General features: G+C 50.9%; 1 protein-coding gene across 3 annotated transcripts in view; it reads right to left on the bottom strand.

Moving 5' to 3' along the window:
- The window catches only part of SDR42E2 (short chain dehydrogenase/reductase family 42E, member 2), a 32416-nt gene extending 21270 nt beyond the window's left edge, over positions 1 to 11146 (bottom strand). For 2 of the 3 annotated variants that reach the window (XM_037989761.2, XM_073015225.1), the window contains exons 1-6: positions 10743 to 11145; positions 6894 to 7781; positions 6329 to 6424; positions 3867 to 3924; positions 2402 to 2520; positions 736 to 811 (exon numbers count right to left, since the gene is read on the bottom strand). In XM_037989761.2, the coding sequence (XP_037845689.2) occupies positions 736 to 811; positions 2402 to 2520; positions 3867 to 3924; positions 6329 to 6424; positions 6894 to 7745 (1201 nt within the window). In that variant the 5' untranslated portion in view covers positions 7746 to 7781; positions 10743 to 11145. Of the gene's footprint in view, positions 1 to 735; positions 812 to 2401; positions 2521 to 3866; positions 3925 to 6328; positions 6425 to 6893; positions 7782 to 10742 lie in introns of all 3 variants that reach the window. The other variant, XM_073015226.1, reaches the window with a different exon arrangement.
- Positions 11147 to 14515: the final 3369 nt, after the last annotated feature.

Below are 14515 nucleotides of genomic sequence, written 5' to 3'. Positions count from 1 at the left end.
GGCTTATGCCTGTAATCCCAGCATTTGGGAGTCTGAGGCAGGATGATCATTTGAGGCCAGGAGTTTGAGACCAGCCTGGACGACATCGTGAGACCCCATCTCTACAAAAAAAATAGAAAATAAGCCTGGTGTGGTGGCACACACCTGCAGTTTCAGCCACCTGGGAGGCAGAGGCAGGAGGATTACTTAAGCCCAGGAGTTCGAGGCTGCAGTAAGCTATGATTGTGCCATTCCACTCCAGCCTGGGCAACAGAGCAAGACTCTATCTCTAGAACAAATAAATAAATAAGACGGCCAAGGTAGACTCTTCTGGGAAGTTACTGAAGCTCGAGCCTTTGGGCCTCTCCCTTGCAAGGCCCCTTCAAAGTGTTATATCTCATTCCACACTCATAATTTGGCGCTCTTTTGTCTAAAGAGAGACCCTAAAGCTGGATCCACTCCTGTGCAGGAGAAAAGAGAGCCAGACCTGGGTTTGCTCAAGTCTCTTCACCATCTGACTGTGAGCTATGTAAGGGCAGACACTGGGCCTGACTTCTGGGCTGTATCCCTGGCAGGGTGTAGCCACACAGCAGGTGTTCAGAATGTGCTGAATGATGAATGGGCGAGACCCTGGGAAACCATCCTTTGGGAGGAAGGTGGGCCTCAGTCACACATTAGCATGAATCACACAGGTATTTTGGACGAGGCAGCAGTGGGCAGGTGCATTTGATATAAGCAGAGCCCCATGATACTCACCTGGGAGAGGCGTCCCATTGGCCATGAGGGTCAATTGGTCGGCGATGGCTTTGGTTCGGGAGTAGTGGTCTATGTGCTGCCAGAGGCCGGGACAAACAGAACCACCAGAGAGGGTCAGCAATGCTGCTGGCAATGCCTGCCCAGCCTGGCCCAGCCCCAGGGCTGCACCTTCCCTCGGGACTCCCACTGGGATAGGCCAAGCCCCGAGCCCCATGGCCTTTCCTCTCCCCGGGGTGGGACAACAGTGCATCTCCTTCCAGAGCCACAGGAGCAGAGGAGCACTGGGTTTGGAGCAGTAACAATGACTAGGGGCAGCCCAACTCAGGGAGACTCCTGCCAGCCCCAGACACCTGTCCTTGCAAGGCTGATGCTGGACACACGCTGGATGAATTACCTACACATGGCTCTTTTGTGTTCACATGGCATTTTCACATTGGTTAAATTATTTCCTGCTCTGCACAACCCCATGGCAGTAGTGTTACCATGCTGGGATGAAGAAACAGAGGCTTTTCTGGGTGCAGTGACTTATGCCTGTAATCCCAGCACTTTGGGAGGCCCAGGAGGGAGGATTGATTGAGCCCAGGAGTTTGAGACCAGCCTGGGCAACACAATGAAACCTGTATCCACTAAAAATACAAAAGTTAACTGGGCGTGGTAGTCCCAGCTACTGGGGAGGCTGAGGCAGGAAAACCACTTGAACCCGGGAGGTGGAGGTTGCATTTAGCTGAGATCCTGCCACTGCACTCCAGTCTGAGTGACAGAGCAAAGCAAGACCTTGTCTCAAAACAAAACAAAACAAAAACCACCTGTAATCCCAGCACTTTGGGAGGCTGAGGCTGGCAGATCATGAGGTCAGGAGATGGAGAACATCCTGGCCAACATGGTGAAACCCTGTCTCTACTAAAAATACAAAACTTGGCTGGTTGTGGTGGCGTGCGCCTGTAGTCCCAGCTACTGGGGAGGCTGAAGCAGAAGAATCACTTGAACTTGGGAGGTGGAGGTTGCAGTGAGCCAAAATCGCGCCACTGCACTCCAGCCTGGTGACAGAGTGAGACTCGTCTCAACAAAAAGAAAAAAAGCCGGGCGCGGTGGCTCACGCCTGTAATCCCAGCACTCTGGGAGGCCGAGGCAGGCGGATCATGAGGTCAGGAGATACCGACCATCTTGGCTAACACGGTGAAACCTCGTCTCTACTAAAAATACAAAAAACTAGCCGGGCGAGGTGGCGGGTGCCTGTAGTACCAGCTACTCGGGAGGCTGAGGCAGGAGAATGGCGTGAACCTGGGAGGCGGAGCTTGCAGTGAGCAGAGATCGCACCACTGCATTCCAGCCTGGGCGACAAAGCGAGACTCTGTCTCAAAAAACAAAAAAAAAAAAAAAAAAAGAAAAGAAAAAAGAAAAAAAAAAGAAAAAGAAAAGAAAAAGTAAAAAAACCAAAACAACAAAACAGAGGCTCAAAGGGCTTAAGTGATTTGCTCAGGGTCAGGGTCACATGGGTAGAATGTGGCCAGGTTGGGGAGTGCTGATGCCAGCCAGTTTTGGGGGCCCCTTCCTGCTAGGACACATCCTGAGTTGTGAAACCAACCCTGCTTCCACCCATTCCTACCCTCTGAGCTGTAGGTCCCCGGTCCGCGGGCCCCGCCCACCTCTCCCGGAAGACAGGTACCTTGTCCAATGGGAAATATGGCACGGAGTCCTCATCGCCCTGCTCTATGGGCTTCCCGCCAAATGCAACGTTGACAGTGCTGGTATAGATAAGCCTCGGAACCCGCTGGCGAACACAGACTGCAGCAGCAGGTGCACATAGCAACAAATACACACACACATGTGCAAAGACACAGACACACACACGGGACACATGGGACACATGTGAGCATGGAGTCGGCTAAGGAGGTGCCATGCAGATCTCCACCAAGTTTTCAATGCACAACTTGGACCCCCCGGGACCCTCCCAGAATCTACAGCTGTTCAGGAGGGAAGAGTCTTCTGCCCTTAACTTAGGGTGCAGGTCAAGGTTCCTGCTCTGTGGGCCTCTGGGAGCCAGGCCTACTCCTTATTCTTTCTCACTGTGGCTTGGACCCCTGGGCTACCTTGCCAGAGACAAGTCAGAAGAAGGTCTCACTGGATGGAGACATAGAAAAAGGCACTCTAGAATCAGAGACATATGGGATAAGGCAGGACATGCCCAGGCAGCCCACACATGGGTCTTCGATTTTGGTGCTTCAGCAACTTTTTATTGATTGATTGATTGAGACGGAGTTTCACTCTTATTGCCCAGGCTGGAGTGCAATGGCGCAATCTTGGCTCACCACAACCTCCGCCTCCCGTGTTCAAGTGATTCTCCTGCCTCAGCCTCCCCAGTAGCTGGGATTATAGGCATGTGCCACCACGCCCTGCTAATTTTGTATTTTTAGTAGAAACAGGGTTTCTCCATGTTGGTCAGGCTAGTCCCAAACTCCTGACCTCAGGTGATTCGCCTGCCTCGGCCTCCCAAAGTGCTGGGATTACAGGCATGAGCCACCACGCCCAGCCTTATTTATTTATTTTTAAATTTTATTTATTTATTTATTTTGAGACAGAGTTTTGCTCTTGTTACTCACGCTGTAGAGCAGTGGTGTGATCTCGGCTCACTGCAACCTCTGCCTCTCAGATTCAAGCAATTCTCCTGCCTCAGCCTCCCAGGTAGCTGGGACTGCAGGCACCTGCCGGCACGCCTGGCTATTTTTTTGTATTTTTAGTAGAGGTGGGGTTTCACCATTTTGGCCAGGCTGGTCTCGAACTCCTGACCTCAGGTGATCCACCCCTGTCGGCCTCACAAAGTGCTGGGATTACAGGCGTGAGCCACCGTGCCCAGCCAGCTTTGGAAACTTTTCTTTTCCATCCCCTAAGCCCTCAGAGGTAACTCTGGTCCCCATATTCCCAGACATGCTAAGACCACACGGATACACTCATGCGGGGCCCTGGGCAGGTCTGCAGTGCACAAGGGATGTGCTGCCCCCAGGCCCTCCCATTGATGGCAGGAGGGCCCCACCTCTGTCTCCCAGCCCTACACTCTGGGAGCTGGGCCTGCAGCAGGAGAAGGGAGAGAGGGGGAGATGCACAGCAGGTCATACCTGGTTCTGAGCACCTACCATCAATCACTAGTTTGGTGCCTCCGACATTTATAGACTCAATCTGCTCTTTCTGCAGCTAAAAGACAAGACAGGTGAGAAAGTCATGATGCTACCCATGCCTTCTTGCTGAGGCTGGAAGGCTGCGCTTGGGATCAGGTGGGACGGGGCAGCAGGATGTTCACCTCAGAGACAGGGGTCCCGAAGGCCCACCTGGAGTGTGGGTGCCTGGCTCTGCCACCATCTTCCTGGGTGGCCAGGGAAGGTTCTGCCCCCACATCTGGCCCTCAGCAACCTTATCTGTAAAGTGAGGGCCAACCTCCTCCCCTGGGTGGTGGGCGGGACTCAGTAAGACACTTGAGAGGACCTGGTACAATCCCTGGCATAGAAGACAGGCTCAGAACCTGCTCTCAAAGCCTCAGTTTCCCTATCTGTAAGGTGGACAGGGTAATATGGGCTGGGCCCTCATGAGGGAGCTGGGGTATGAAAAACAAAAACTAGGGGGCTATGAGGGCTCCTATGGGCCAGGGACAGGGCGAGAGCTTCCCGATCCACGATCTCATTTAATTCTCATCACACCAGAAGATGAGCTCCATGCTTATTTTTAAGCTATATTTATTAATTTTTTTTTGAGATGGAGTTTAGCTCTTGTTGCCCAGGGTGGAGTGCAGCGGTGCAGTCTTGGCTCACTGCAACCTCTGCCTCCCAGGTTCAAATGATTCTCCTGCCTCAGCCTCCCAAGTAGCTGGGATTACAGGCATGCACCACCATGTCCGGCTAATGTTTTTGTCTTTAGTAGAGATGGGGTTTCATCACATGGGTCAGGATGGTCTGGAACTCCTGACCTCATGTGATCCACCTGCCTTGGCCTCTCAAAGTGTTGAGATTACAGGCATGAGCCACTGCGTCCAGCCTATATTTATTCTCTTAAAAATTTTTGGCCAGGCATGGTATCTCATGCCTATAATCCCAGCACTTTGGGAGGTCAAGGCAGGTGGATCACTTGAGGTCAGGAGTTTGAGACCAGCCTGAGCAACATGGCAAAACCCCATCTCTACTAAAAATACAAAAATTATCCAGGTGTGGTGGCGTGCAACTGTAATCTCAGCTACTCAGGATAATTGATTGAATCTGGGAGGTGGAGGCTGCAGTGAACCGAGATTGCACCACTGCACTCCAGCCTTGGAGGCAGAGTGAAATTCTGTCTCAAAAATAAATAAATAAATAAAAATAATAAAATTTACTTTTATTATTTTTAAATAGAGATGGGTTCTCCTTATGTTGCCCAGACTGGTCTCGAACTCCTGGGCTCAAGCAATCCTCCCACCTTGGCCTCCCAAAGTGCTGGGATTACAGGTGTGAGCCACCATGCCTGGCTCTATATTTATTCTTGTTGTGGCTGTTTTTGTTTCATAGGCAACACGATCAAGGTTAAAAAGAATTCAAACAGTAAAATGGGTGTATGGTGAAAAAGAAGTTTCCCTCCCACTCCTGATTCCAAGTCTTCCTTTTCCCTCCCCAGAGGCAGCCACTGTTAAATTTCCAGTGTTTCTCGAGATAATCTGTTCTCGTTAATATCAGCATATAAGCATGTGTGAGTACAGAAATAAACAGTTTCTTTAGCTTTTTTTGGAAACAAACAGGAGAATGCCAAACACTGCTTTGCACCTTGGAAACTGTTTTTTTAATCTGCACACTTTGAGTTACCTCTTTCTTTTGAATGGCTGCATAGAATTTGACTGTAAAACACAATTTATTTAAATAGTCCTCAACTGATGGGTTATTTCTGGTGTTTTGTTATTAAAAACAATGCTGCAAATACACAAATGAGTGTAATTTCTGAGGCAACGGGTGTACGTATGTTTTGGTGGATACTATTACATCGCTCTCTGAAGAGGTTGTGTTATTACTAATAGTAATATCCTCACTTTCCAGATGATGAAAGAGGATCAGAGAGGTTAAATAAACTTGCCCTAGATAACACAGTTATGAAATGGCAGAACTGGGGCCGGGTGCAGTGGCTCATGCCTGTAATCCCAGCACTTTGGGAGGCCAAGGCAGGTGGATCACCTGAGGTCAGGAGTTTGAGACTAGCCTGGCCAACATGGTGAAACCCCGTTTCTGCTAAAAATACAAAAATAAGCTGAGCGTGTTGGTGGTACCTGTAATCCCAGTTACTCGGGAGGCTGAGGCAGGAGAAGCACTTCAACCTGGGAGATGGAAGTTGCAGTGAGCTGAGATTGTGCCACTGCACTCCAGCCTGGGTGACAGAGTGAGACTCAGTCTCAAAAAAACAAAAACAAAAAACAAACCCAAATGACCAAAGTGGTATTTGGTCTCATGGATGCAGGATGCAGGGTGGGAGTAGCCCAAGTCCTTCCTACAGTAGGTGAAGCATGATAGGGAATGCATGGGCGTGAGGGCAGAGCCAGGACTGGAACCACACTCTGTCTAACTCTAGGTGTTGTGTGTGAGGAGCCCACCTTCTCAACCCCAGACATTCCATAGGAAGCCATGTGGAAGACACAGTCCACCCCTTTGAAGGCACGGTACAGGGCTTCTTCATCTCGGACGTCAGCCTGCACCAGAGGAAAAAGAGATGAGGGCAGGGGGTTCAAGTCCAAGGCAAGAGATAACACCTCTGCACCTTGCCTGGTCTCAGAGCTGGCCTCCTGACCCAGCCCAGGCCAAGCTTCTGTAGCATCAGGAAAGGCTGGTAGGGAAGGATTCACTAAATGATCCTACAGGGCACTATGAGCATCATCTCCTGCTCATTCATCACACTCTCTAGGTCACAGGGGCTGTGCTAGGTTTATGTGTACTGTTTCATCAACTCCCAATGAGACCTTGTGAAGTAGGTGTTAGTTACTATTGTCCCCTTTCTGTGACCACAGCTGCCCAGCTGGTAGCACTGGAGCCAGAGCTATAGCTCAAACAGTCTGGCTTCAGGGTCTGTGCCCCTAAACCCCACACCACAGGTTTCACATCAAACACTGGCTCCTGAGCATCACCACCACCCCAGTCTATTAAGACCCTTGTCCCTTGTACCTGGATGAACTCGGTTTCCGGGGACAGTTCCCACTGGGGTCTGCGGCGGTCAAGCAGAATGACAGGAGTGCCACTCTTGGCCAGGTGGGATCCCAGGCTAAAGCCCAGGTAGCCTCCTCCTCCAGTCACCAGAACCTTCTGCCTGGCAACCTTTGTGGGTTTGGCTTCAGTCTTCTGCTGCGGTGCTGGTGTTGGGGTTGTTGTTGACTCATTGGGTTTGGGCCCAGTCCCAGAGCCCTGTCTGAGCCCAGGTCCTAGCTCTGGCTCAGGTGTAGACCCAGCTCCTGGCCCAGGTACCGATCCAGCTCCTGGCCCAGGTACTGACCCAGCTTCTGGCCCAGCTCCTAAACCATGTCCCAACCCAGCTCCTAGACCAGGTACAGACCCAGATCCTGGCCCAGCTGCAGACCCAGCTCCTAGGCCAGGTCCAGAACCAGCTCCTGGCCCAAGTACAGACCCAGCTCCTGGCCCAGGTACAAACCTAGCTCCTAGACCAGGTATAGACCCAGTTCCTGGCCCAGGTACAGACCCAGCTCCTAGACCAGGTACAGACCCAGCTCCTGGTCCAGGTACTGACCCAGCTCCTGGCCCAGGTCCTAGACCTGGTCCAGTCCCTGAAACAGCACCAGGCCTCGGAGCAGCACCAGAACCCGCCTGAGGTCCTGGAATAGTTTTGGGCCCCAGTCCAGACCCTGGAATGGCACCAGGCTTTGGTGCAGGCCCTGACTCAGACCCTAAACCAGACCTTGGACCCGAGACCTCTCCACAGGCCTGGCAGACAGGGCAGCTCTTCTCACCCTGGCCTGCAGCTTTGCAGGCCTCTGGGGAGGAGCCTGGGGGGTTGGACTTCATCCTCTACTGAGCCATGCAGACCCAGAAACAGACCACCTGTGGGAAAAAAGTAGAAGAAAGAATGCTCTAGAATCGTTTCAGGTCACATAGATTATTAGACCTCTAGGACTGAGGGGAGCTCCAGGTGGAAGTTAGAGACTTTCTGAGTTCCCAGGGAACCTGTCCCTTTCAGAATCTCAAGAATCTCCAGTGGGGGCCTGGCGCGGTGGCTCACATCTGTAATTCCAGCACTTTGGGAGGCCGAGGCGGGCGAATCACTTAAGGCCAGGAGTTGGAGACCAGCATGGCCAACATGGTGAAACCCCGTCTCTACTGAAAATGCAAAAATTAGCTGGGTGTGGTGGGGCACACCTGTAATCCCAGCTAGGAGACTGAAGCACAAGAATTGCTTGAACCCAGAAGGCAGAGGTTGCAGTGAGTTGAGATGGTGCCACTGCACCCCAGCCTGGGCAATAGAGTGAGACTCAACCTCAAAAAACAACAAAAAAAGAAACGCCAGTGTGGCTGCTGTCCTCTGCACAGAGAGTCAGAGACAAGGCAGCCAAGACTTGGGTTTTAGAGCTAGGGAAATTGAGGCCCAAAGTCACATTGTGTGACTGAGGGTGACATAAAGCATTCCTGACTTCTCTACCAGTTTCTTAAAATTCCAGTTTCCATGGAGCACTGAAGGAAGACAGGGCAAATCATGCAGCGGGAACCTCACCAGAATGGGAGGTGGCTGCTTTCTGACTGGGGCGATGGGGAGGGCCTTCTGGAAGAGGAAGAAGAGAAAGAGGAGGAGGAGGAGAATCCACATGGATCCAAAAGGACTCTGCACCCTGGAAACTTGTACATGACTCCAAGTGCTGTGCCTGTCCCCACCCTGCCACCTGCCACCTCTGGTCCTCCCAGGTCCAATAGTGTGGGTAGCTGGTACCACAGGGTCTGCCCAATCCCTCTGCAGGCTTTAGGTTCTGGTCTATGGGTCTAGGGGGACAGCACTGAGGATCCTGTTCTTTGCAGCCTCAGACTACTTTTTTTCTCTGTCGCCTAGGCTGGAGTGCAGTGGCGCAATCATAGCTCACTGTAGCCTTAACCTTCCCTGCTCAAGTGATCCTCCCATCTTAGCCCCCGAAGCAGCTGGGAATATAGATGCATGCTACCATGTCTGGTAAGTTTTTGCATTTTCAGTGGAGATGGAGTTGTTCACCATGTTGGCCAGCCTGGTCTTGAACTCCTGACCTCAAGTGATCCTCCCACCTCAGCCTCCCAAAGTTCTGGAATTACAGGTGTGAGCCACCGTACCCGGCTCCCTAGATCTTTTTTAGATTTTTGAGACAGAGTCTCACTCTGTTGCTCAGGCTAGTAGTGAACTCCTGAACTCAAGCAATTCTCCTGCCTTGGCCTCCCAAAGTGTTGAGATTACAGGCGTGAGCCACTGTGCCCAGCCCTCAGTCTAGACTCAGGGCAAGCCAGGCTGTCAGTCACTGTCACCATCACCCATGCCCCCACCCCCCTCCCGACCTCCCGCTCCACCTGAGGATGAGGCTGGATGACCAGGGCCAGGTGATCATAACCACAACAACAACAACCATGTGCTAGGGACCTCTATGCGTCAGGCCCTACATATGCAGATAGGCGCGTCTCTGCCCTGCATGGCATATACTGGCTGCATGAAAGAATGGGTATTTGTTGAGTGACTGGACTGATGAGCCCCACGTTTTTTGCTGGTGGTGGTCAGAGGGCAGGGACTCTGGCAGCTAGAGGGGCTGTATTTTTAATTTCCTCTGTTACTGCCCTGCTCACCAAATGTCTGGGTGAGGAAAACAGTCCTGCCCCATATGAGCACGAACACTCATGGCTTTATTTATTTATTTAGAGAAGGAGTCTCACTCTGTTGCCCAGGCTGGAGTGCAGTGGTGTGATCTTGGCTCACTGCAACCTCCGTCTCCCTGGCTCAAGCAATTCTTCCTCAGCCTCCCCAGCAGCTGGGACTACAGGCACGTGCCACCACACCTGACTAATTTTTATATTTTTAGTAGAGATGGGGGTTTCACCACGTTGGCCAGGCTGGTCGTGAACTCCTGGCCTCAAGTGATCCACCCGCCTCGGCCTCCCAAAGTGCTGGGATTACAGGTGTGAGCCACCGCGCCCAGCCCACTCATGGGTTTAATGAGAGAGACCACAAATCATCATGGAGGAGGGGCCTAAATCCCCCAGAGGGAGAGGAGAGGATGCAGCCACATAGCGAGCCCTCCTCTTATACTCGGGCCCAGAGGACTCTGTTCTGGGGAAGGGTCTATGGGACCAGAGTTGACTTTCTACCCTAAGGGGATGCCTTTTGTGGCAAAAGCTGGACTCAGCCTTGGGTACTCACTTGTTGGGGTGTGCCCTTGGGTAACGGCCTTAAAACCTCACTGTACCTCAGTAGGCACAACTGCGAACGGACCCAAATATTTCTGGCTGCTCTGGCTCCTCACAGGGTGGCCATGAGAAAACAGACGCCAGAATGCCTTGCAAGGCTACATTGCAAAGCTCCAGGAGGATTTCATTCCCTGGAGTGTCCCAGCACCTAGAACAGTGGCTGGCACAAAGCAGGCGGCCAGCGAATGCTGCTGGGTGAACAAAATCTCTGGGGCATGTTGGGGATCTGGCCGTGCTATGGTCGCGTGCCAGACTGACCCCGGACATGGCTGCACTCATTCTTTTGGAAGTTCAGTGAAGTACAGGCTATGGTTCCCATTACCCAGAGGTGGAAACTGAGGCCCAGAGAACATGAGGAAACTTTGATGGAATCACAGACAATGTCTCCGCCGGAATCCAGGTCGATGGGGACCCCAAAAGCGGGTTTGGTGGAAGGAACTGGCAAAAGGGTGGGGAGCATCAGGGACTGACCCTGGGCGCGCTGGGCTCGCGGGCAGCTCGAGGGTGGGGGTCCCCTCCCCTCTTGGCCCCCTCACCCTCCCTGTCCCGCCCGCTCCTGCGTCCTTCCCTGGCCCGCGTCCGGGCTTCGCTCACCTGGCCCGGGCTCCCGCGGTGCTGCGTGCTCCCCGCGCTGCGCCAGACTCCGCGCCGCCAGGGCCACCGGGCCACCTCCTCCTCCAGAGGGGGCAGAACGGGGCGGAGCGTGGCATCCGGACCGCCCCCGCCTGCTCCTCTGCACCCGGCAGGGAGCACCTGCATTCTCTCAGGTGGAGACCCGCAGGCTCTCATAGAGGGGAAGCTGAAGCCAGTAGGGCCGGGATGGGCGAAATGGTCCACGGTTCTGGTGGGAAAACACACAAAGGCCCTGCGTGCCGGGCTCTGTCGTGCCGGCCAAGTCGTCCTAGAACCCCAAGAAAAAGGTTTCATCTATATCTAGGAGCAGAATTGCTGGGTCATATGATTACTCTGTGTTTAGAGAAGAACCGCCAAACTGTTCTCTAAAGTAGCTGCACCATTTTACAACCCTACCAGCAGTGTATAGGGTTCCAATATTTCCACATCTTTACCAACACTTATTATCTATGTTTAAAATTTTAACTATTCTGTTGGGTGTGAAGTGGGGTCTCATTGTGGTTTCATTTATATTTTCCTGATAGCTAATGCTGCTGAACATGTTTTCATGTGCTCATTGGCACATTAATGTGTTTTCTTTGGAGAAGTGTCTGTTCAAATCCTTTGCTCATTTTTAGCTGAGTTATTTGTTGACTTTTAAGAGTTCTTTGTATGTTCTGGATATAAATCCCTCATCACATAAATGATTTGCAAATATTTAAACAAACAAAAAAACCCAAAAAAGTTCTTCTATCATCCATCCTTCCACCCATCCATCCAACCTTCCATCCATCCATCCTTCCATCTATCCATCCATCCTTCCACTTATCCATCCAACTTTCCATCCATCCATCCTTCCACCTATCCATCCATCCTTCCACTTATCCATCCAACCTTCCATCCATCTATCCTTCTACCTATCCATCCATCCTTCCACCTATCCATCCAACCTTCCATCCATCCATCCTTCCACCTATCCATACATCCTTCCACCTATCCATCCAACCTTCCATCATCCATCCTTCCACTTACCCATCCAAACTTCCATCTGTCCATCCTTCCACTTATCCATCCAACCTTTCATCCATCTGTACTTCTACCTGTCCATCCAGCTTTCCATCTATCTGTATTTCCACCTGTCCATATGGCCTTTCATCCATCCATTCTTCCACCTGTCCATCCAACCTTCCGTCATCTATCCTTCCACCTATCCATCCAAACTTCCATCCATCCAACCTTCCACCCATCTAATTCATCCCATATATCTTTCTTTCCTTCCTTCTACCCATCTATCTACTCTTCCTGTCTTGCAATCTTCCACTGATCTCTGTTGATTTATGCATCAATCACATCACTCTACTTTTGAGGGATGCTTCTTCAGTGCTGGATACTATCACCCTTTGAAAACTCGTGTTCAGCTGGGTGTGGCTCATGCCTGTAATCCCAGCACTTTGGGAGGCTGGGGTGGGCAGATCACTTGAGCCTAGGAGTTTGAGACCAGCCTGGGCAACATAGTGAGAGCCCATCTCTATGAAAAAATACAAAAAAATTAGCCAGGCATAGTGGTATGTGCCTGTAGTCCCAGCTACTTGGGAGGCTGAGGCAGGAGGATCACCTGAGCCCGGGAGGTAGAGGCTATGTGGGCTGTGATTGTGCCACTGCAATCTCACTGCTGGAAAGCTCGGGCAATGGAGTGAGATCCTGTCTCAGTAAAAGAAAACTCATGTTCAAGTGGTGGTATTAGAGGGTCAGGCATGTGCCCAAGAGCTCACAACTGCTGTAATGGAGCCACAGGGGCTGAGAGCAGCAAGGGCTGGTCACTTTGCTCTGAAAAGGGCAACTGAAAAAGCCTCCACCCATACAACGCCCTTTGTGGGCATAGGTGTGGGGAAGAGAAAAACAAAATCTTAGTCTGCATGTTGTATGAGCCAGATGGTAAGAGATCTTGCTTAATCCTCACAACTCTGTTTTAGCTCAATTTTAGAGACAGGGAAACAGGTTCAGAAAAGGGGCTCCAAATGTGGTGGGGAAAAGCCACGGGGTCTGTACTGGATTTAAATCTTGGCTTTGCCACTTTCTTGCTGTGTGTCTTTGAGCACCTACGAGGCTCAGTTTCCTAATCTGTAAACTGCCAATGATGTGCACTTAATAGTTGCGATGCTGTGAGGTTTATGACTAACATGCTTTATGCAAAATGTTGAGCATGGTGCTGGCTCAATTAGTGCGCAAACAATAGTAGCTGTTCTTCTCATTACATGCGAAGTTGGGATTTGAACCTAGGTCCTGTCCTTCCCCACTTCATAAGCCATGTGTCTGGTCCAACCTTAAATTCATAAAGGCCAGCCTCTTCTCCCACCAACAGGGTCAGAGAACTCACATTCCCCGGTACCAGCTGCTGATATTGTCCTGCAAAGAGAAGCATAACTTATATCTGTGATGGGTTGAATTGTGTTCTTCACAAAATTCATATGTGGAAGTCCCAATCCCATGTACTTAACCCTAACTCTGCAAAGAGAGTCATTGCAGATGTAATGAGTTAAGGTCATAGTGGAATAAGGTGGGCCCCTACTCCAGTATGACTAGTGTTCTTATAAATGGGGGAAATTTGGACAGAGACATGCACATAGGGAGAATTTCATGTGAGGACTGGAGTTACGCTGCCCAAAGCCAAGGAACTACCAGAATGGAGAAGTCTGGAATGGATCCTTCCCAGTGTCTTCAGAGGGAGCATGGCCCTGAGGGCACCTTAATCTTGAACTTCCAGCTTCCAGAACAATAAGACAATAAATTTCTGTTGTTTCATCCACTCAATTTGTGGTACTTTGTTATGACAGCTCTAGCAAATGAATACAACCACCACAGGCCCTTTTCTCTGTATTTACAGAGGTGACCCAAAATGGCAGCTGTGCAAGATGGATCAGACTGAGAATAACCACGGCAGGGGCTGTGGTCACCACTGCCTTCCTGGACCCAGCACAGAATCTGGCCAAAGGAGGGTCTCATCAAGCCTTAGCAAGTGAGTTTCATTTTTTTTTGTTTTGTTTTTTGTTTTTTGTTTTTGAGACAGAGTCTCTGTCGCCAGGCTGGAGTGCAGTGGCACGATCTCAGCTCACTACAACCTCCACCTCCCGGGTTCAAGCGATTCTCCTGACTCAGCCTCCGAGTAGCTGGGATTACAGGTGTCCACCACCACGCCTGGCTAATTTTTGTATTTTTGGTAGAGACAGGGTTTCTCCATGTTGCCCAGGCTGGTCTCGAACTCCTGGCCTTGAGCCATCTGCCTGCCTTGGTCTCCCTAAGTGCTGGGATTACAGGCATGAACCACCACACCTGGCCACAACTGAGTGTTTTTAAACAACTTGATGAATTTTTACTTATGTATACTTCAATGTAACTCCTACCTTGATCAAGATATATAATATTTTCATCATGCCAGATGTCCCCTTTGTGTTCCTCATCCCACAGGGTAACTACTATTTTGACTTCAGTCACCAATAAGGAATTTGCTTGGTTCTTGAACTTCATATAAATGACATTATACAGTATGTACTCTTTTGTGTCTGGTTTCTTTTGCCCAATATTATGAGACTGATGCATCTTGTTGAATATAGCTGTATAGATCATTCTTTTTTGGGGGTGCAGGCAGGGTTTCACTCTATTGCCCAGGCTGGAGTGTAGTGGCATGATCAAGGCTCACTGCAGCCTCAACCTCTCCTGGGCTCAGGTGATCCTTGCACCTCAGCCTCCTGAGTAGC

The sequence above is a fragment of the Chlorocebus sabaeus genome, chromosome 5 (assembly GCF_047675955.1).
Source record: "Chlorocebus sabaeus isolate Y175 chromosome 5, mChlSab1.0.hap1, whole genome shotgun sequence".
Taxonomy (NCBI): Eukaryota; Metazoa; Chordata; class Mammalia; order Primates; family Cercopithecidae; genus Chlorocebus; species Chlorocebus sabaeus.
Note: the sequence above shows the minus strand (reverse complement) of the source record. Positions and strands in the feature narration are given on the sequence as shown.